The sequence below is a fragment of the Chrysemys picta genome, chromosome 3 (genome assembly GCF_011386835.1).
Source record: "Chrysemys picta bellii isolate R12L10 chromosome 3, ASM1138683v2, whole genome shotgun sequence".
Classification (NCBI taxonomy): Eukaryota; Metazoa; Chordata; order Testudines; family Emydidae; genus Chrysemys; species Chrysemys picta.
In genome coordinates this window covers 129225159-129245545 of record NC_088793.1, presented here as the reverse complement: position 1 = coordinate 129245545, position 20387 = coordinate 129225159, and the positions used below count along the sequence as shown (strand labels likewise).

Sequence of the window (20387 nt, the reverse complement as noted above, 5' to 3'; positions counted from 1 at the left end):
CTGGACTTATATGGAAAGAGCAGTTTTCACAGTTATCTAGTTTAAAAAGTTGGCCCTCAATTAAGCTGAGCAAACGTGAATTCAGCCAGGCCTCTCATTCTTGTGTCCTGTCTATATTTTATCTTTAAACATTTGAAGGCACCCAGAAAGCTTGGAAGGGTTATCACCACCACAATTACACTGAGCCATCTCTGCTCTGAGGAGGCTGGGATCTTCCTAACTTCAGCCCTCAGCTTGTTGAACTCCAGCTGCAGTGCAAAGGGAAGTTTCATTATTTATATGCTGAAATTTGGGACATGAGGGCTTTGAGACTGCACTGGAACATAAAGTACTTAGAAAAATGTCACGACAAAGGCTCTATTGTGACATTACACAAGACTTTAGCAGATCAGGACTATTGAAGAGGTAAGATTTTAGGCCTGAATTTAGCAGACTCTCTTTACCATCACCACTTAAAGCAAGATTTCAATTCATATTTTTAGCCAAGCATTAGCTATATATTTGGTCTGCACAAATATTGTGTCATTCAGATGAAACAGAACATGGACCTAAACTGATTAGTGACTTCATACTAAAAGTCTTTAACACTAGGCAGAAGAGAAGATTCTGTAAAAGTAAAAAATATTCAAGAAACCCAGTGAAATCAGAATGTTAATACTGGTGTCTAAAATACCCAACTGCTTATAACCAAACCAGATTTTGGGGGCGGAATCACTATTTTGAGAAAATAGGGTCAAAAAAATCACATGGCAAATGCACTGCTTTAATACTGGCTTGTTATTAAGAAAGTTATATAAAAGAGACTCAAGTATTCAGTACATTACATATTTCTACAGCATGCACTTACCACATTAACAGCAGCAAAGGTCAAGCAGGGTTACTTTTTAAAAGTCATTAAGGGTCTTCCCATAGTTTTATAAACAGTATTTAATATACATATATAGCTGAAAAAACATGACATTCGTTTCCCAAAAAAGGGGAATATATACAGCCAGCCATTTTCATTAATAAATTTATTCTGTCCTGCTGAACACTGGAAAGAGGGAATGTCTGGCGGGGGGGGGAAAAAATTCTACAAATGGAGAACAAAAAAAAACTTTTAAAATTGTAACTTTTGAAGTAAGATTATAAAAAACATTTATGAAAAAGTTAAAACACAGCAATTGAAGTGGTTTATACATTTGGGGTGGCATGGTTGCATTTGTCTCAAACCAACTTACCAATTTGTGGGTGCCTAAAAGAATTGACATTAAAATTAATCAAAAGCTAAAATATAAATAAAACTTGAAAGAGTTGCTCCAAGAACAGCTCAATAAAGCAATTCATCGTAACTCAGTAGACATAATCCATAAAAATAATAGTTTCCCATGAGTATCAGGGAAGTAGGCACTAACTGGAAAACACTCCCGAGTCTTGGTGTTGCAGTTTGTAACTGAAAGTCCATCTCTTGTTACTACTGTGCCATCCATACTCAATACCTTTTGAAATGTACCCCAAAAATTTCTTTGAAAGTATGTAAAAACTGTTACGTTGTCTTTCTGAATCCCTTTAAAATAGGATATATATTTTCAAATGCTTCATAAATTTCTGCTCTGACTTTAGCACCTAGAAACAGACAAAAATAAGAAAGTACATTTTCTGAAAGTTAACACATACTTATGTTTCACAATTAGTTATTAGTTTTGATCCAAATACTGGACACATGAGGCAGCTCCCAATCTCTCACTCTCTCTTCCCTGTTTGCCCTCTTTCCCTACACTATTGGGATTGCTTTAGATTTACTATTTTTGTTGGCTTGTTTTCTATTATCACGTACTTCATATGATGAATACAGTTTCACACTTCCAATAGAGTATAACTGTATTTATACCTGAGGGTTGAATATTTGTAGTTTAGAGATTTCCTGTAGACATTTCCTTATGTAAACATGAGTTATAACTTCATATTTTATTCAGAAGAAAGGCTTTTATAACAGTGTAAAAATAAGGATAGTGTATAACCCATTTTTGCTCTCAGCATGTCCACCATGCCAACAAACTGAGTAGTAAATAATATGCTTCTCTGATCTGGAAAGGTTTTAAATTCTGAAGTTTCATTTAGTGTAGTTTAGCATTCTAAAGACACCCTTAGTAAGAAAGATGTATGCTCCTGGTGTTGTAGCCTAACCCTAGACTGTTAAAAGCATCAATATTGTTGGCTTGGTTACTTACCAGTTAAAACCACCTTTCCAGAAACAAAAATAAGCAGGACAATTCTTGGCTTGATCATTCGGTAGATTAAGCCAGGAAACAACTCTGGCTCATAACTGAAAGGAAAGAGAGAGAAGGTCAAGCAAACAAACAAACTAGTCTGAAATTGATGTTAGCTGATCAGATTCACTCTTCTCATGTTTAGCAACAGAAAACAGCTATCCCACCTCCACCTTTTTTGGGAAGGGTGTTTAAGAATTGGCTTTTCCTGGCATAATTTAGCACTAGTAACTGATGCCTGAAAACCAGAGGTATCCAAGAGTTAAACATACTCACAAGGAATTAGCTAGAAGAAGTGCAAGCCTAAATATTAAATGACTTAAGTTTAATTGCTTAACTTATGTCTCAGTTTCTAAGCTAGTATTTTAAGTGTCCATGATTTCCCATGTTGGCTCAGATAAAATGACCCAATATCTGTTTAAACATGTTCTTTCATCTATTTTGGACAAAAACACATACAGTGAATAAAAGGTTTCAGTGTTTTGTTGTTTAAATTAGTCAGATAATTTTACATGTTGCTATTCTTACTGCCCTTTCAATACTGAATGTTACGATATACCAGTCTTTTCTGTTTCGTTCATTTGAGGTCATTTTGTGCTTGACAACTTCCCTGCAGAATTGCATGGTTGCAGGCAGCTCCACCTGCCTGTGTTTCCATGTACAGTACTGCAAAACTTACTGACCAGGAAGGGGCTCCACAAAGATTTAGTGGGGAAGGCATTTGTGGTGGATTAGCATCTGGCTGACAAAACCAGAGGCAAAGGAACAAGAAGAATGAAGGTGTAGGATACGCCCAATCTAACCAATACAGTACACCCTTTGAAATCACTAGATCAAGTATTCAGCAATAATGAGTCATATTAAGCTGTTTTATTTACCTGCTAAACTGTTGATGTGTAAGTACCAATCCCTCTAATCTGATAGGAAATTTCACATCACAGCTTCCCACCATGTTCTGAATCTTAAAATCCAAGAATTTTGCTGGAAAGCCCAATTTTTGAACAACTCTGGCATATTTCCTTGCTGCCAATCTGGACTGCTCCTCGCTGAAGGGAGAAAAGACATTCATTGTATTCCCTCATGTAAGTATCACTGAAATGACCAGCTTTAAAAAGCAAATAAATATATATATATATGTGGAAAAACTGAAGGGAATGAGGAGTTGTAAAGTTGTATGTCAAAATGCTTGTATACATTGTTAGCAACTACTAACATTGCTTTCTATCTTGTTAATATCCTTTCAGAAGCCTCAAAACAATTATTTTACACTTTGGTCTTTACAGTTTATGTAATTAACAATAAAAGTGTTCACTCTGTACAAATCCCTCTCAGTATGCCGCCAGAGTCCTGTTCTCCCCGCCCACCCGTAGTCTACAAGGCCTAGTAAAACCAGACAATTGACTTCATTAGTCTGATTATTTTGTCCTTTTTACTAGCTCTTCCTTTCTGGATGGTTGTTCTTTGCTCTTCTTTTCACAGAGTAAAGCTTCTTTCTTGGCCACTGGGTCTAGGTCTATTTTAAATTACCATATATACTCATTCATAAGCCACATTTTTTTAGTAAAAAAGGGAAGCACCAGAGAAGGGGGTCAGCTTATGAACAGGTATAGAGAGGGAGAGGTGGGACACAGTCCCTCCCCCCAACAGAGGGAGCAAGGAGAGGCAGCACAGCCAGAAGGGAAGAGGCGGGGCCAGAGTCTCCTGCTTCTGGCCATGCTGCTCTCCCCCCAGCCTCCGAAGCAGCTGCAGCTCCGGGACTGGCAGGCTGCAGCCGTGCCGCTCGGCCCAGCCCGCCAGAGCACGCTGCGGCCGTGCTGCCCGACCCAGCCTGCTGGACCATGCTGTGGCCGCGCCGCCAGATGTGGCCCGCCGGAGCAGACTGGCCGCACTGCCTAGCCTGCCGGAGCAGCTCCAGCCAGACCAGAGACATCCTTCCCAGATACGGTGGGAAGGGAAGGGATGGGATGGGGAGAGTGTGGGGGTCCCGGGCTAGGGGTGGGGTCATGTGGGGAGTAGTCAGAGGGGTTACTTCCCTGACTCGCAGCTTCTCCCTACCAAAAACATTTCCCCACCAGTTGCTGTCCCGGCCTGTCAGGGTAAGCAGCTGGCATGCCGGGACACTTTGTTTACTTAGGTTTACCTCTGTGGCTGCGGACGCTCAAGGTTAACAAACCATCTCGGCCCACCAGCGGCTGACCCCTGAATTATAGGGTCGGCTTATGAAAGGGTTATAAAAAAATTTCCATTTTTACGTATCCATCTTGGGGGGGAGGGGAGGCCGCGGGGAGTCAGCTTATAAATGAACCAGCTTATGATCGAGTATATACGGTATTTTAAAATCTCTGTAAAGCATCCAGAAGCAGTGATGAGCATTATATAAGCCAGTGGTACTCAGACCTCAGTGCTTGAGGAGCCAAATTAGCTATCAAGATTACCCAAAAGAGCCACAGTAGGGTGAATTAATGGTTTCATTTACTATATATTAATATTTAAACAGTATGAAGGGAAATATTTAGTTTTTATATACATATATATTATTCTCACATCAAAATGACTTATTTTATCAACTACAATTGGTTAACATAGTAAAAGCAGCCTGATTGGTGGTTAATTAAATCACACCCTGTTTTAATATCATGTGCTGCAAAGAGCCACAGGAGACACATTAAAGAGCCTCTTGTGGCTCGCTAGCCTCAGTCTGAGTATCTCTGATATAAGCAAATAAATATAAACCCTAATAGAACTCTTCACCATCAAGTGCTCAGCACATTAACCCCCTGCTGCTCTATAAGGCAAATATGATAGTTTTACAAATGGGGAATCTGAGGCATACTGGTTAAGTGCCTAAAATCACATACATCAGTGATCAGTCAGTGTAGAAACCAGACAGGATGGATTGTTTTCATTCAAGATTTAAATGATTTTAAACATGATTTAAAGTCAATAGTAAAAAATGCTTCATTAAAATTAAATTTGGGTAAAAAATTAAAACTAAAAAGATGCCCTCGGTCATTAGTAGTAGAGCCCAAACGTTTTGGTAATCCACTTGATCTCTTGAAATGAAAGGCAGCCAGTTACAAAAGTTGGACAACACATATATGCCTTATCCAAGCAGTGATTTGACTTAGTAAATTAAATTCCTTCAGTCTTTAGTTTTTACAGTAAAAATGGGTATATGTTATATTTCTAACTAGAGAAACAAGGTGGGTGAGGTTAATATCTTTTAATTGGACTTTTGTCCAATAAAGAGAGCTCTGTGTAAGTTCGAAAGCTTGTCTCCCTTACCAACAGAAGTTGGTCCAATAACAGATATTACCTCACCCACCTTGTTTCCCTAATCTGGTACTGACACAGCTACCACAACACTGCATATCTCTAGCTAGACATTGATCAAAACACAATAGAGGTAAACCATATTGTTAAAGCTAAACATTAAAGTCAAGTAGTTTAAAGAAAAAGCTGAAGAAAATCCCTAAACTAGGCTTTTCCTTTTAATGGAATTTTATATTCAACAATATGTGCATTGTCATTTGAAAGTTATAAAAATACTTTCAATGCTTTCTTATTCCATGAAGAACCCTAATACTCTCTCTAGGAAGTCACTTAGCTATCAGTATTACATAGTGTGTCTTAGTTATTGGCTGGTGAAAAAATATAATACCCTCACTGCTTGGATTTAATGTATCATGTGTTTTGTTAAGCCATGCATTCATACTAATGGAAAAATCAAAGGGTAGCACTGGAAACACTGTTCAGGTATCATGCTCTGCCCAGATTGCATATGGAGAGAGCATATCTTGCTTCACTACAGCAGGGTTCTCAAACTGGGGGTTGCAAGTTTATTACATGAGGGGTCGTGAGCTGTCAGCCTCCACCCCAAACCCCACTTTGCCTCTAGCATTTATAATGGTGTTAAATATATAAAGTGTTTTTAATGTATAAGGGGGGGGGGGTCGCACTCAGAGGCTTGCTATGTGAAAGGGGTCACCAGTACAAAGGTTTGAGAACCACTGCTCTACAGGATCCCCTTTGGCCAGTGCAGAAGCACTGACAAGCTCCAGGAGGAGGGGTGTCTCTCTGAACATGGGAATCTGTGAGGGTCATCGTGATTGATTTGGGATGGATGAGGGATATTACTGAGAACTCAAATCGCTCTCCTATTCTCACTCTCCTCCACCCAGTCAGACATTTCTCAAGAGGCATTAGCGCACACCTACAATTCTGTGCCTGTAACATTCCATTTTTAAAATGAGGGCTTTGTTTTAATGAAAATAGGTGAAACCACAGAAGTTTCTAAAGCCTGCACCCCATTCGGACTATGGCACATGCACCAAAAATGTTGTTCTAACTTAATCAGTTATTTGGAAAGAAGTGTTTGGGCTGCCAGCTTGCTTGTATGTCAAGATATATTCAGTGCCAGTAAACACTGTAGACTGGAATGGTCAACTGATCCTGAATTACAAGCTGATTAATGAGCAGTTACAAGTTACAGTTACACAAACCTTTTCGCCCCTGTGCACACCATTTTTCCAGAGCTGAATATAAGTGCAGTAGTACGTGGTTCTCTTATTCTCATGATGACAGCAGCAAAACGCTGAAATGCATAACTTGAAGCTGTTAGTGATTTTATTGCTGGAAGAATTCTATACAAATAAATGCATAACCAAATTTTAAACAGTATTAACCAACTTTCCACTTACACAGCCTTCTTAAATTCTGAAAGCTGTCAACTTTAGATCTAAACAATTTTTAAAAATGAATGAAAAGTAGCTTTAAATACTATGCCTGACACACACCCCCAACCCCGCAAAAATGTGGTTTTACAATCACATTTTCCTTTTTTATTAAAATGTTTATTTTAGTGTGTGAAAGATCGATACAAACAAGAGAGGAAATCTTACTATAAAAAGGGAACATTGTGTTGTTAAATGTACCAAGTAAATTATGTGAAAAAAGAACAGGCTCTCTGCAATCTTTCAGTTATACCTAACATTGCTTGTAACAACCAATAATTTCCAGAGAGACGTTCGATTTTGTCCTTTAAGCCTCAACACCCTTACAAGGTACACAACTCTTACATCTTTATTTTACTGATGAGAAACTAAAACAGGGAAACTGAAGGATCGGCCAACTTCAGAATGTTGGTTATGTTATGGGTAGAAACCAATTCTTGTCAATGGAAGTCAGCTGAATTACTGCAAACATACACCAGTAGCATCATTAGTCATAGTTCTGGGCTCTAATCTCCATGTGTAGGAATTTAGGCCCACATTTGAGTGAACTATGGTTTTAAACTGTGTTTGGATATTGGCATGAGCAACAGGCCTAAAGCATGTGACCAAAAAGAATGAACTCATCAGAAGGATTGTTTGCGTTAAACTTGTATTGACCCTTTGCAAATTACCAGCATTATTTTATTCAACATTTGGGAAATAAAGAAAACATGGTTAACTGGGCACCAGGTGTAGTAAATAATTGGTTAGAAATGCTTAGTCCAGTAGTTGGGAAAAATATGGGAAAGTGAGATAAGGGAAATAACCCTGAATAAAGCAGAGTGAAGCCCTCAACTGCTTCAGCTGACTTCAGCTAAGGCCTAATAACCAGCAATTCTGTCGCTTGTTGGTTATAATGTATAAAAAAAGCAAGGCTTTCTAGATGTTTTGTCAGAGCTTTTCTTTAACCCTCTGGAACCATGCCATGAAAGGAAGGGACTCCCACGTGTGATCCGATTGTGAGTATATTAGACAACACTTAACTGTATTGTGGTAGGGTATAGAATATAGGTGTGTAGATATGCTTATGTTTGTATTTTGGTTGTAACCAGCATCATTTGGCCTTTGGATTTAATAAAGGAATGCTTGTGTGGAAACTGACTTGTGGTAAACCTTAATAAAATTATTAGGAAAATTATTTCCAACACCACTGCTTAATTATTATTTATGCAGAGTATTACCACAACACTAATTTAACCATAAATTCCTTTATTAAATCCAAAGGCCAAATGGTATTTATACAATTACTCTAAACATACCTAAAATGCCTAAATATTAAGCAATTTACTACATCCAAGCAGTAACAAAACATTTGATCAAGGTACTTACTAATGGGGTGCTTAGATCCATATTGGTCACCTCCAACTTGATCAGGCAGGTATTAACATATGAACCCCTTTAAGAGTTTACTTTTTTATACCCTTTAACAAACAAGTGATGTCACTGCCAATGATCAGAACTTAGCTAAGGCCAAATGAAGCAGTTTCTTATATAGCCAATTATTTACTGCACCTGGTACCCAATTAACTGTTTTATTTCTATTACTTCAACCCAAACCTTAAATAAGATAACACCCTTATTTTGAAGGGTCACAACATAACTCTTCTTTCTCCTGAGCTCATTCTTTTTGGTCACATACCTTGGGCCTATTGCTCATGCTAATATCCCAACTCAATTTAAAACCATCATTCGCCCAATCTGATGTGGAGCTATTATCCTACAACGACACTATACTTCCTTGTAAATGCAGATGAATGGCTTGAAAGTTAGAGATACCATAAATTCCTTAAAAGGTTTTTAGATTAGATTAAACAATAAAGTTTGTTTTGATGATAGTTCAGGGTGTAACAAATCCCTCTTTCTCCCAGCTAGGGAATCTGATGATTCGTCTTGATTACCGAGTTCACAAACTTTACATAGCTTACCTACCTTAAAAACCACAAGCATCATGCTGTTGCCCAAAACTACTCTTGCTGAAGTCACATCCCACTCACATGTGGTTGTGTAACTAATGTTTTTGCCTTTATGGAAATAAGCTATAGTACAACTATGGCTACCATCTCAAATTTACATAAACGTGTGCTTTTATTGTTCTATGACTAGAATTTAAACTAGCACTTTCCTTGTCCAGGGCTTTAAAAAAAAAAAAAAAATCCGCACACACCCTACCAAGTTGCTTCCTACCAAGTAGGAACTTTTGCCCAAGGCAAGAGACATCAATTCTGCAACATTTAAGCTTTCATATGATTTTTTTTTTTTTTTAAGTAAAGTAGTTGCAAAGAACCTTCCTAACAAGAAATGAGTACAAAAGATGAAGAATGATATTTTCCTGATTCAGTGATTCAGCTCCAGGTCCTCTACTTGCTGTTCAGAGCTTCCCAAGCTGTAGAAAAGAGAAAGTAAACTACAGCCACCAACTTTTACTGCTGATATTTAGAATCTTGTGGACAAGAGCAAAATGGACAAAAAAAAAAAAAAAAAATCAGGATACTGTCACAGTTTTGCTGCTTCATCAGAAACCTCTGAACATCAGCTCAGAAGGACACTGGAACTACTAAGTAAGAAGGCCCAAAAATGGAGATTGGAGGGAAGGTGAAGTAACTGAGACCGTCCCACTCCATGCTGAGGGAGGGGCAGACCCCTGCACATCCGTAAGTCCCTGGGGTGGCAGTGAAGCACAGAAAAAGCATTGATTCTTCTCCAGCAGCTAGATGGAACAGAAGGATTAAAGTACAGACATGTATTCTCCGAGGAATGATATGGAAGATGGAACTCCCGATCATTGGCCAGGAACAGCAACCCCCACTTTCCAGCAGCTTGGAATGTGGAGAGAGAGAGTTTCCACCACACCATTATAGACACCTTCTTACCCAAGTGTGTATACAACTTGAGTAACCTGATCTTTTAAGGTTACTCTTGTCCCATCAGCCTCCCTCCCTCTTGCGGTTTGTTAAAATCACTCACATGTACTATCTTTAATTAAGACTGTATATCCTTCAGATATGTATACATTAGGAAAGAAGGAGTGTACATACATACACCAACTCCCTAGTGTAAACAGGGAAATTTGTATTTTATCCTGAGTTATTTGGTAGAGGGTAAACTATAGGAAAGTGCCTATGATTGACCCCTACCAGCTAACATGGTAGAATACTAATTGCCCTGTTAACACATGTTAAAAGAGCTAACCGAATGTTAGGAACCATTAGGAAAGATAGCTAATAAGACAGAAAATATCATTCTCTCTCTATATATATGTATGTGTGTGTGTGTCTATATATATATAAATATATATATGTATGTGTGTGTGTGTGTGTGTGTGTGTCTATATATATATTTATATATATATAGACACACACACACACACACACACAGAGCGTGCAGTTTTGGGTGCCCTATCTCAAAAAAAGATACTAAAATTGGAAACGGTACAGAGAAGGGAAGAAAAATTATTAGGAATTATTAGGAATCCATATAAGGAGAGATTAAGAGGACTGGGACTGTTCAGTTTAGAGAGGGGTCTACAAAATCATGAATGGCATGAAGACAGTGAATAAGGAAGTGTTATTTACCCCTTCACATAACATAAGAACAAGGGGTCACTCAAAGAAATGAATGGGCATCATGTTTAAAACTAACATCAGGCAGTACTTCACACAACACAGTCAAGCTATGGAACTTCTTGCTAGGAGATGTTGTGAAGGCCAAAACTATAACTGGGTTCACAGAAGAACTAGACAAGTTCATGGAGGATACATCAATAGTCAAGATGGTCAGGGATGCAACCCCATGCTCTGGATGTCCCTAAGCCTCTGACTGCCAGAAGCTAAGATTGAATGACAGGGAATGGATCACCTGATAATTGCCCTGTTCTGTTCATTCCCTCCAAAGATAGAATGTCAGGGTTGGAAGGGACCTCAGGAGGTCATCTAGTCCAACCCCCTGCTCAAAGCAGGACCAATCTCCAGACAGATTTTTGCCCCATATCCTTAAATGGCCCCCTCAAGGATTGAACTCGCAACCCTGGGTTTAGCAGGCCAATGCTCAAACCACTGAGCTATTCATCCCTCCGAAAAGAGAATTTGGAGATGCTGGGGATTGAACCCAGGGCCTCATACATGCAAAGCAGGCGCTCTACCACTGAGCTACATCCTCAGATGGGTTGTGTATGCATCTGGCACTGGCCACTGTTGGAAGACAAAATACTGGGCTAGATGGACCAATGGTCTGACCTAGTATGGCCATTCTTGTGTATTAGCTAATACACATTTTTAGACACACTCCCTACCTCGCACTAGTGAAGACAATGCCTTCAGAGCAGGGACCCTGTTGTAACAGATACAGCAATTTCCTGAAACATCCTTACTTGACCTTATTGTATTAAGTTTATTCATTACTATGGGCTGGGATTGTATGTAACCTCTCTGGGGGAAAGATGTGACAGATGTGAGACCAGGGAGTTCAAAACACTATTGAAAATATGCCAGACAAGTATGGACATTTGGGACAATAAGCGTTAAGTGGATTTCCTAGGGAATCCTGACGGAGAGGTTAATGCAAATTCCCCAGTGCCAGTTATGCAAAAACCCAGCCTTCTGAAGCTATGCCATGAGGAATGGGGCCATTGTCTGCTGATCACTTGTTGCAAAAGGCCAGTATCAAAGGCCTGATCTGTATAAGGAACAGCTGGTCTGCCCAGTCTGCTTTCTGGCTCAGGATCTAAGACAGATGAACTTGTAACTATGTGGAAAACCCAGTTGTGGGTTCTGAAGGACTAAAACATACTAGAGCCCTAGGTTAGGCAGTGACCTCTGGTAAGCTTTTTAGCATGTATTTTAGTTTTTATTGTTATGTTTTCTCTGTAAATGTTTTTTCCTTAAGAATAAATGTACTAGCATAGTAGGAGCTGTGTGGCAAACTATAACTGCGGGCAATACATTGGTTATACCCATCAAAGAGACAGCAAAAAGGCCAGTGCTTGCGTGTAGGCAGTCTGGCTTGCTGGGATATCAGTGTAAATCAGGGAGCTGTGCAGTCTTAAAAACCCTGGTCAGAATGCAGTGAGATGTCGGTCTCTGCCCAGAAGGCCGGGTACTGGAAACCTGTAAATCAGTGCCCTTGGCAGACCAGGGGGGGGGGGGGGGGGGAGAGAGAATATACAGGTGCAGTTGCCCTGAAACTGACACACCTGTCTTCTTATGGGTTCGCATAGCACCTAGCACCACGGAGCCCTGATTTGCTCCTTTGAGACTGCTACTATAATGCAAATCTCAGTTGAATATCATGGAACCAAAAAGAGAAGTGAAGCTTGAGAGGGACTGGTTGCCAGCCATGTTAACAACTGTGCTCAAACATTGTCAATTCATAGTGTAGAGCAGGGGTTCTCAAGCCCTTCAGCCCCAGGCAGGGGGCCTGTAACCTGAGCCCTACCACCCAGGTCTGAAACCCTCAGGCTTTCGCTTCAACCCTGGGCGGTGGGGCTCCGGCTTCAGCTTCCATCCCGGGTAGCGGGGCTTTGGCCCCAAAACCCACAATTTGAGAACGGCTGGTGTAGACGCTCTAAAAAGCCATGGCTCTTGGCTTTGAACTACACAGACCCACAATGGAAACAAATACATTTGACTCTACAATTACACTTGAGGATGGAGATGGTAAAGAAGTAGGGGGTGGAGACATAGGAACCCCTGAGAGCAGGAAGCACTGTTTAAACTACTACAGACAGGTCTACACAAGAAGCTTTTGCCAATCTAGCAATGTTGGTTGGGGGTGTGAATTGGGGGGGGGAGGGGGGGAAGAGCGGGTGATGTTTCTATACCAGGAAAAGCCCCAGTGTAGTCACAGATATACCAGTATAAAAACGCTTTTTCCAGTACAACTTATTTCACTTCCTGAACCAATATAAGCCGTACTGGCAAGCTCTTTTTATAACGTCTTTTTTTCCCTCATATAAACATCAACAATAGGTGGGTTTTGCCAGTATAGCTCTACGAGCAAAGTTTTTAAGTGTAGACTACACTTAAACTTGTTTCATTGATGGCTAGTGAAAAGTCTGTCCCCCATTCAAATCTAATACATCTCTCTTACCTTGGGATTGTATTCAGCATTTCGGGCTCGAAGCGCAATGGTTTTTAGGTCAAGTTTGCAACCAAGATTCACAGTGGACACAATATTCCTGAAGACAAGTTAGAGAGATTAGTTGGTAAGGCTAGATTTAGTGAAGGATTCCTGGGATCTCTCTTTTTTTAAACTGTACATGACTTGATACTGAGATTTTGCTGTTCAAGCATGTTTGATTGGGTCAGATACATCTATGGTAACGCTATTGACTGTGATGAATTTACACCAAATATTATTTTAGCACAGGGGTGGTAGCAACGATCAAACTGAAGTATATTAAAGTTCTCTCCATTTTCCCCAGGTATCACAAGGTTCTCTTCTTTCTCAACAGTTAAAAACAAAGGATTTTTGTTAAATTTAGAGAGCCAAGTTGAATTTATATCACAGCATATTATAATGTCATCTGCACTCAAAAATAAGGTTGTTTTGAGTACAAAATGCCCACTGGCACTTTTTCTATAAATTGCCATTAAATAAAAACTTTAATTAATGTTTTCCCTTTATTGCAAAGTACAGTGAAAAAAGTTTTTCAGACCCAATACCTTGAACTAATTCTATATTTTTCTTCCCTGAACATAAACTCATACTCAGTAGTCAACTAGAAAAGAAGACAAGATATTAGGGACAATTCCATCTATAGTTGACTAACAGGGTTTTTTCCTCTTTTAATTCCCTTTCCACTTTAGATTTACATTTTCAATTTTAATAAGCCTCATTAATAAACTAGTATAACCAGGAAACAGAGGTTATTTTAAAAACAGTCACAATATGCAAGCATTCAATAGGTTACAGCTGAGAATATATTTAACGGTTATATGTATTTTGACATATTAGATTGTCAATTCAGATTACATTTCACTCCCGGTTTCTTGGACTTTTGAAACTGCATATAGCCAAAAACAGTTACAGTATTATAAAGCTACCACATGAAGACATAGAATAATAGAATATCAGGGTTGGAAGGGACCTCAGGAGGTCATCTAGTCCAACCCCCTGCTCAAAGCAGGACCAATCCCCAACTAAATCATCCCAGCCAAGGCTTTGTCAAGCCTGACCTTAAAAACCTCTAAGGAAGGAGATTCCACCACCTCCCTAGGTAACCCATTCCAGTGCTTCACCACCCTCCGAGTGAAAAAGATTTTCCTAATATCCAACCTAAACCTCCCCCACTGGAATTTGAGACCATTACTCCTTGTTCTGTCATCTGGTACCACTGAGAACAGCTGAGCTCCATCCTCTTTGGAACCCCCTTTCAGGTAGTTGAAAGCAGCTATCAAATCCCCCCTCATTCTGCTCTTCTGAAGACTAAACAATCCCAGTTCCCTCAGCCTCTCCTCATAAGTCATGTGCTCCAGCCCCTTAATCATTTTTGTTGCCCTCTGCTGGACTCTTTCCAATTTTTCCACATCCTTCTTGTAGTGTGGGGCCCAAAACTGGACACAGCACTCCAGATGAGGCCTCACCAATGTCGAATAGAGGGGAATGATCACGTCCCTCGATTTGCTGGCAATGCCCCTACTTATACAGCCCAAAATGCTGTTAGCCTTCTTGGCAACAAGGGCACATTGTCGACTCATATCAAGCTTCTTGTCCACTGTAACCCTTAAGTCCTTTTCTGCAGATGACATAGGATGACATTAAGCAGCCCAACCCAGTGCATATTAGATATATGGCTAACAAAGATCAGCAAGAAGTCCCACTTCTACTACTGAACCACCACGCTAACAGAAGTTTTAAATCATATAAGTCACTAAATCTTTAAAGGCTCATTGTATGGGAGGGAGAGACTGTATAATAAAAAATATACCAAGTACACTCACTGCAGCTGTGGCACAATCCCGGAGCTCTCAGATGCAGGTGTTGCAGGCGTTATTGGGGTCATAGGAGTCATTGGAGAGGGATAGAGTGGCGTGGTTCCTGGTAAAGGAGCTGTAGTAAGAGTCTGTGAATGGAAGAGCTGTGGCGTTTGACTGGATGTTCCCTGTGTTGCTTGCTGTGATGTGGACTGTTGTGCTGCTTGCTGCTGCTGCCTCTGCTGTTCCTCCAGAAGAGATAGACTGTTGCTGCTTTGGACAGGCTGTGGTGTCAGTCCAGTGCCATAGGGCATCATTGGGCTAAAAATTGGAATTCCAGGAGTCATGGCACCCTAAAGAAGAGAGTATAAAGAATAAAGTTTGAGGTCAATCGAGTCCATATACTTTTATGAGAAAAATCAAACATTTGTTGCATGAGGTTAAGAACAAGAATGGTGGTTTGTACACTTCCAGCTAGGGTGGGGATTTGTTAGAAATTAATACTCTTGGGACATGTCTACGCTGCAAAATTATGTCAACCTAACATATGCTGGCATACCACTTTTGCTTGTCCACACTACACTCCTTGTGTCAGCAGTGAGCATCCTCACCAGGAGCACTTGTACTGATTGTTAGTCAGTATGGGGCATTATGGGACAGCTTCTGAAAGGCAGTAACAGTCGATGTAAGCAACACAGTGTCTACACTGACACTGCGTCGACCTAGCTATATCAACATTGATTCTATGCCTCTCATGAGGTGGAGTATTAAGTCAGCCTAGCAGGGCAGTCACGTCAGCGGGAGCGAAATTTTACCGTAGACACTTACACAGTTAGGTCGACATAAGCTGCCTTGCGTCCACCTAATTCTGTAGTGTAGGCCAGGCCTTAGAAGCTCATTTTACTGCACAGTACTTAGAACTATTTTTATCTCCATTAAATTGTCCCATCCAGTACTCCTCTCCACTAGCTAGTGAAGGATTATTCTCTTCAGTATATACTCCGGAGTTTTGTTTTCCTGAAGAATATGCTAACGTCTAATAGCTGAAGAATATGCTAACGTCTAATAGCTCACTTCAAAAAAGGAAACAAACTCAGTGAATTTGGCACTTGCGGAAAATGCCTACTTAAAAGCCCTGGAGACTGAAGTTGTCCTTTTACAAAAAGAAGAGATACAGCATTAGCAGTGGCAGCTTCCTCATAGCACCTTGCAGGTATGTTTCAAAATGTGACCTGGAGAGAACCTCCAGAAATTAAAAGGGAGTTCAGGCTCATGTCAAGTTAATGCTCAGTTATCTGAGTAAAGAAACAAATTGGGGTGCCAACTGCAGTGATATTTGGGGGTGATGGGCACTCCAGGCTCAATTATTTCAAATTTTGCCACTAAAATGCACTTAACATTTGTTTTACTTAAATCTAAACAAGGATAAAGAATGAGAATTCCATATATTTATGTATTTCTGAAATCTCCATTCATGTAAACCTTAAGTTTACAAAAATATATCTATTTAATTTGCTTACACTGTATCTGAATAATCAGTTTCACCCTTTCCACTACATAACACGTTTACGTTAAAGTCAATGGAATTACATCAAAGAATGAATGTTTCTTCCATACTGAAGAGATCCTTATAAACATTAACAGGGCAGTAGAAAAACCCTGAAGAAATTTCTCGTGTGTGCGCACATGAAAGAGGGCTTTACCACAAAGTGGACTTTGACAATTAACTAATTTTTAAAAAATTGTTTTTTTTTTTTAGTGTCCTATTAATATTCTTCTGTTTTAGATAAGCAATTCACACAAGAAAATTTGGTATTTGTAGAATAATTGTACTTCAACATCTTGAAAATAAGAATACTGTTAAAAACCCAATTGCAATGAAATTGTAGTTTAATTTAAAACAAAAAAATATATAATTTACATGTTTGAAGGTGAAATGGAGGACAATACTCCAGAGATTACAACTACTTTTTATCCTAGTATCTGTTATCATATAACGTAGTTCCAAAAGCAACAAATATTAGACCCTTCTCTAGCAAATAAGCACATTCATATTGCTAGATTCTAAACAATCTTTCATATCCATAAGCATCCATATTGTTACTCAAGACACTGAAATCTCTTTTACAAAGAAATTCATCTCACGAGTAAATTTGAAATAATTTGTTTTTTTTTTACCTGAGGGGATGCTAACCCCTGGGCGTAGGGTGGTAAGCTGTTGTTCTGATCCATGATTCCAATTACTTCTTTGGTCGGGATAGAAATAATTCCACCAATTCAATAAAAGTAATTCCACACCCTCATGGGTTTTTTCCCCCTAAAGCATTCCAGCAACTAGTTTCTCAGCCACTCTTGAAGATTTATGAAAACATCAGCTCCAGAAAAGTCTGTGTAGTAAGTCTAAAATACAGTCCAAAACCTGAAAGGGAAAAAGTAGTCTCTTGATAACCATATGTTTAAAACAACTTGTATGATTACATCCAGCTGCCATGTAACATAGCAGTCCTTAAATATAGTTCTTTGTGCACATTATGCTGCCTTTGAAACTTCACTCCCACCAAGAACTTATGTATGTGTGTGACTTTACTCACATGAACAGACCCATTGGATTCAGTGGGACTACACACATGCCTAACGGCTGGTCTACACTAGAAAGGGGTCTGAAAAATTCACACCCAAGACACAGTTCCCCTTTTCTACACCTATCCCTGATGTAGAAAGCAGTAGGTCACCGGGAGAATTCTTCCATCAACCTGCCTACTGCCTCTCGGAGAGATGGATTTACTAGCGATGGAAAAACCCCTTCCATTGCTGTAGTTGGTATCTATACTACAGCAGTGCAGCTGCGCCACTGTAGCATTTCTAATGTAGACATGCCCTAAGTGTTCACAGGGCCGAGCCTTTAGTTATAACGATTCCAAACTTTGCCACCAAAACACACTTAATATGTTTTACTTAAGCCTTAAACATAATGTAGTAGAAATCTGTTTGTAGATTTATTCATATAATATTAAAATTGTGTCTTAATATTCCACTAAAAGATTACATCTTAGCATTAAAATTAATATGAGATACTCAAATATTGCACAAATTTTACCAAGATACTAAATAAAGTGAATTTGATATTTATAGCTCCTCATATATCGAGTAGTGCTTCCAAAACACAGCAGACCCAAATCTACTCTAAACTGCACCAGTTCAACTCAACTGATTTCAGTCAGAGTGCCTTAGTACAACTGAGGGTAGAGTTTGGTCTGATTTTTTTGAAATGGCACCAATGTTTTTAAAATTATTTTGTTACTCTACAGTAACTTCACTAGCTTGATACCAAGATTTCTAGTCCTTGTGCTTGTACATTCATTTGTTGTTGTGGGATTGTTCTTGAAGCCTGAGCTGCTAGAAATGATTTAACAGCAAAATTAAAATCAGAAAGAAAAAAAGTCTCCTTTGCCAACTCCAGACCAAAAAAAATGAAGCACGGAGACATTTCACCAAAGAATTACATGCACCTTACAGAGGAGAAAAAAAGTTAGAAAAAAACTGGGGTTTTCCAATTGACATATATGCATCTCTTTTTAATCCACACAGCAATCTTCTGATTTTCCCAAATGGCAGTGCTGCACTAACAACAAGGCAGTTAGAAGCTTAAAATAGGATAGCCCCTATCAAACACTTCTAATAACTTTCAGCTTCCTAAAACAATTACCTGTTGGGCTGAAATCTGACTGAGGTAAGTGTTTCGAAAGTTTGAAGAAAACCTGTTCAGCTGCTTTTTGTTTTTTAAACCAGGGATTCCTTGACCCACAGTTAGTAAAAAGACTAGACCAATGTCTTGCAACACAGTGTAAATATGGCCTGTTTTGAGTTCAGCTACATTTGTGCGAGCAACAAATTCCACAGGCAAGGGGACTTCTGAGGATACCGTGCCTTCAGCGCCACTGAGCTTCCCCCCTTAGTACTACTATGCATGAACACAAAATAATGCATACGAAGAGGAGCAGTTTAAACATGAATGGAACTTATGTACTTGCAGAGAGCCTGAATCAATACTTCTGATAGAAGAATAACCCACTAACTTCAACGGGAGGTTTGGCTCTGTAATAATACTTAGCAATTGCATACCGTTCTCCATCTTCAAAGCACTTAACAATAAGCTTCATAATAACCTAATAATATACAGAATTGTGTTACCCCAACCTTGCAAAACTAATGAAACCTGCTTTGCCCTCCCTTTTGCTATAAGGGCAAACATGAACACCCCAGGATATATTATTTGGATAACAAATAACTAACCTCCTCCTCAGGCTGCTGGGTGAGGCTGATTTTCCAATACTGCATTGTTCCCATTTTGCAGATGGGGAAAGAGACAAGGCAGTTTAGTGACTCGCCCAACATCACACCAAGGGAGTCTGTGGCACGGGCCAAATCAGAATTACTGTTGCCAACATACTACAATGATTGGTTTATCGGGACGACACTGAACTCATCAGTGCCCCCTCCCCCCCCCGTCTCCATCCCTCCTAGCCACGCCAAAAGGCTCAGGAAGGCCAGAGCACCAGGGAAGGTCCGGGTAACAGACGCACAGAAAGAAGCGCAGCTTCTCTTTTCTGCACACGACGGGTTTTACAAGACGGCGCTTCTCCGACAAGCCTGTGCGAGGAAAGCCCCGGAAAGGCCGCGCTCAGCTCGGGGCTGGGACCCCATTTCTGACTGTCTGACCTCGGCCTCCGCGCGGCACGGCCGGGCTCGCTCCCAGGCGGCGGGAAGGGGCCGCGCCTGGGCCCGGGCCGCCCCGCACGAAGCGTGGCCGGTGCAGCCCGGCGGGAGAAGCGGGCGCTGCCCGGGCCCGGAGTCGAGCCCGACCCGGAGGAAGTCGGGGCAATGGGGACAGGCTCGGGACGCGGAGCCTGGCTGGGAACGGGGCCCTCGCGCCAGGCGGCGGCTGCGGGACCCTGCCCGGGGCAGGGGGAGAAACACACCGGCCTCCCGCAGCGCTGCCCAGGCTCCGCCAGACACGCGCCCCGCCGCCTCTGCCCGGGGTGGGGTGTTCGGTACCTGCCGCTCCAGCTCCCTCCAGCCGCTGCACAGACCCGGCGGCGGCGCCGACCCCACCTGCTGCAGCCCGCCCCCGCGCCCTGCTCCGGCGCGCGCATAATGCGTCACTTCCGCCAGTAGCTCCCCTTGCGCTTGTCCACGGTGGCCATCTTGAATGAGGGCGAAGCTGGTGGGAGGGCGGATAAACCAAAAAGCCCGGGGAGAGGCCCCGATCCCGCCGCGCGGGGGCCGCTGCACTGGGCGTTGTTTATTGCCACAGAACCCAGGGCGAAAACCCTCCGCTGCAAACAGCCCCGGGACGCAGCCCCGCCCCCAGCGATTGCAGCCCCCGCCGTGTCCTTAGCCCATGAAACCGGACAGGTGGCAGCGTGTCCTGGGAACCCTACAGAGCCCCTGGGACA

The 20387-nt window shown here is 41.0% G+C and overlaps 1 protein-coding gene and 1 non-coding gene across 5 annotated transcripts; both read right to left on the bottom strand.

Moving 5' to 3' along the window:
• Positions 1–742: 742 nt before the first annotated feature.
• Positions 743–20121, bottom strand: TBP (TATA-box binding protein). Of its 4 annotated transcripts, none has more exons than XM_005291255.5 (9): positions 19987–20093; positions 19225–19263; positions 17110–17350; positions 14959–15284; positions 13106–13193; positions 6752–6843; positions 3128–3295; positions 2211–2305; positions 743–1605 (listed from the first exon to the last, which is right to left on the bottom strand). In XM_005291255.5, exons 3-9 carry the CDS (start codon positions 17161–17163, stop codon positions 1526–1528), a joined length of 903 nt encoding a protein of 300 aa, XP_005291312.1. In that variant the 5' UTR covers positions 17164–17350; positions 19225–19263; positions 19987–20093; the 3' UTR covers positions 743–1525. The 4 variants fall into 4 exon arrangements, with proteins under 4 accessions (XP_005291312.1, XP_065446554.1, XP_065446555.1 ...); XM_065590482.1 differs by having other exon boundaries at positions 19225–19340; positions 19987–20063; XM_065590483.1 differs by having other exon boundaries at positions 19911–20022.
• On the bottom strand, positions 11105–11176 carry TRNAA-UGC (transfer RNA alanine (anticodon UGC)). Its single transcript has one exon. It is a non-coding gene; the product is annotated as a tRNA-Ala (tRNA).
• Positions 20122–20387: the final 266 nt, after the last annotated feature.

What these genes read in the sequence shown, in the direction of transcription:
- TBP (XM_005291256.4), bottom strand. Translation starts at nt 17,163, where the DNA reads ATGGATCAGAACAACAGCTTACCACCCTACGCCCAGGGGTTAGCATCC. An exon ending in ATGCTGAATACAATCCCAAG is followed by an intron (nt 6,844 to 13,105) that starts GTAAGAGAGATG and finishes TATGCATTTCAG; the next exon opens with CGTTTTGCTGCTGTCATCAT. An exon ending in GTGTGCACAGGGGCGAAAAG is followed by an intron (nt 3,296 to 6,751) that starts GTTTGTGTAACT and finishes TTCTCCCTTCAG; the next exon opens with CGAGGAGCAGTCCAGATTGG.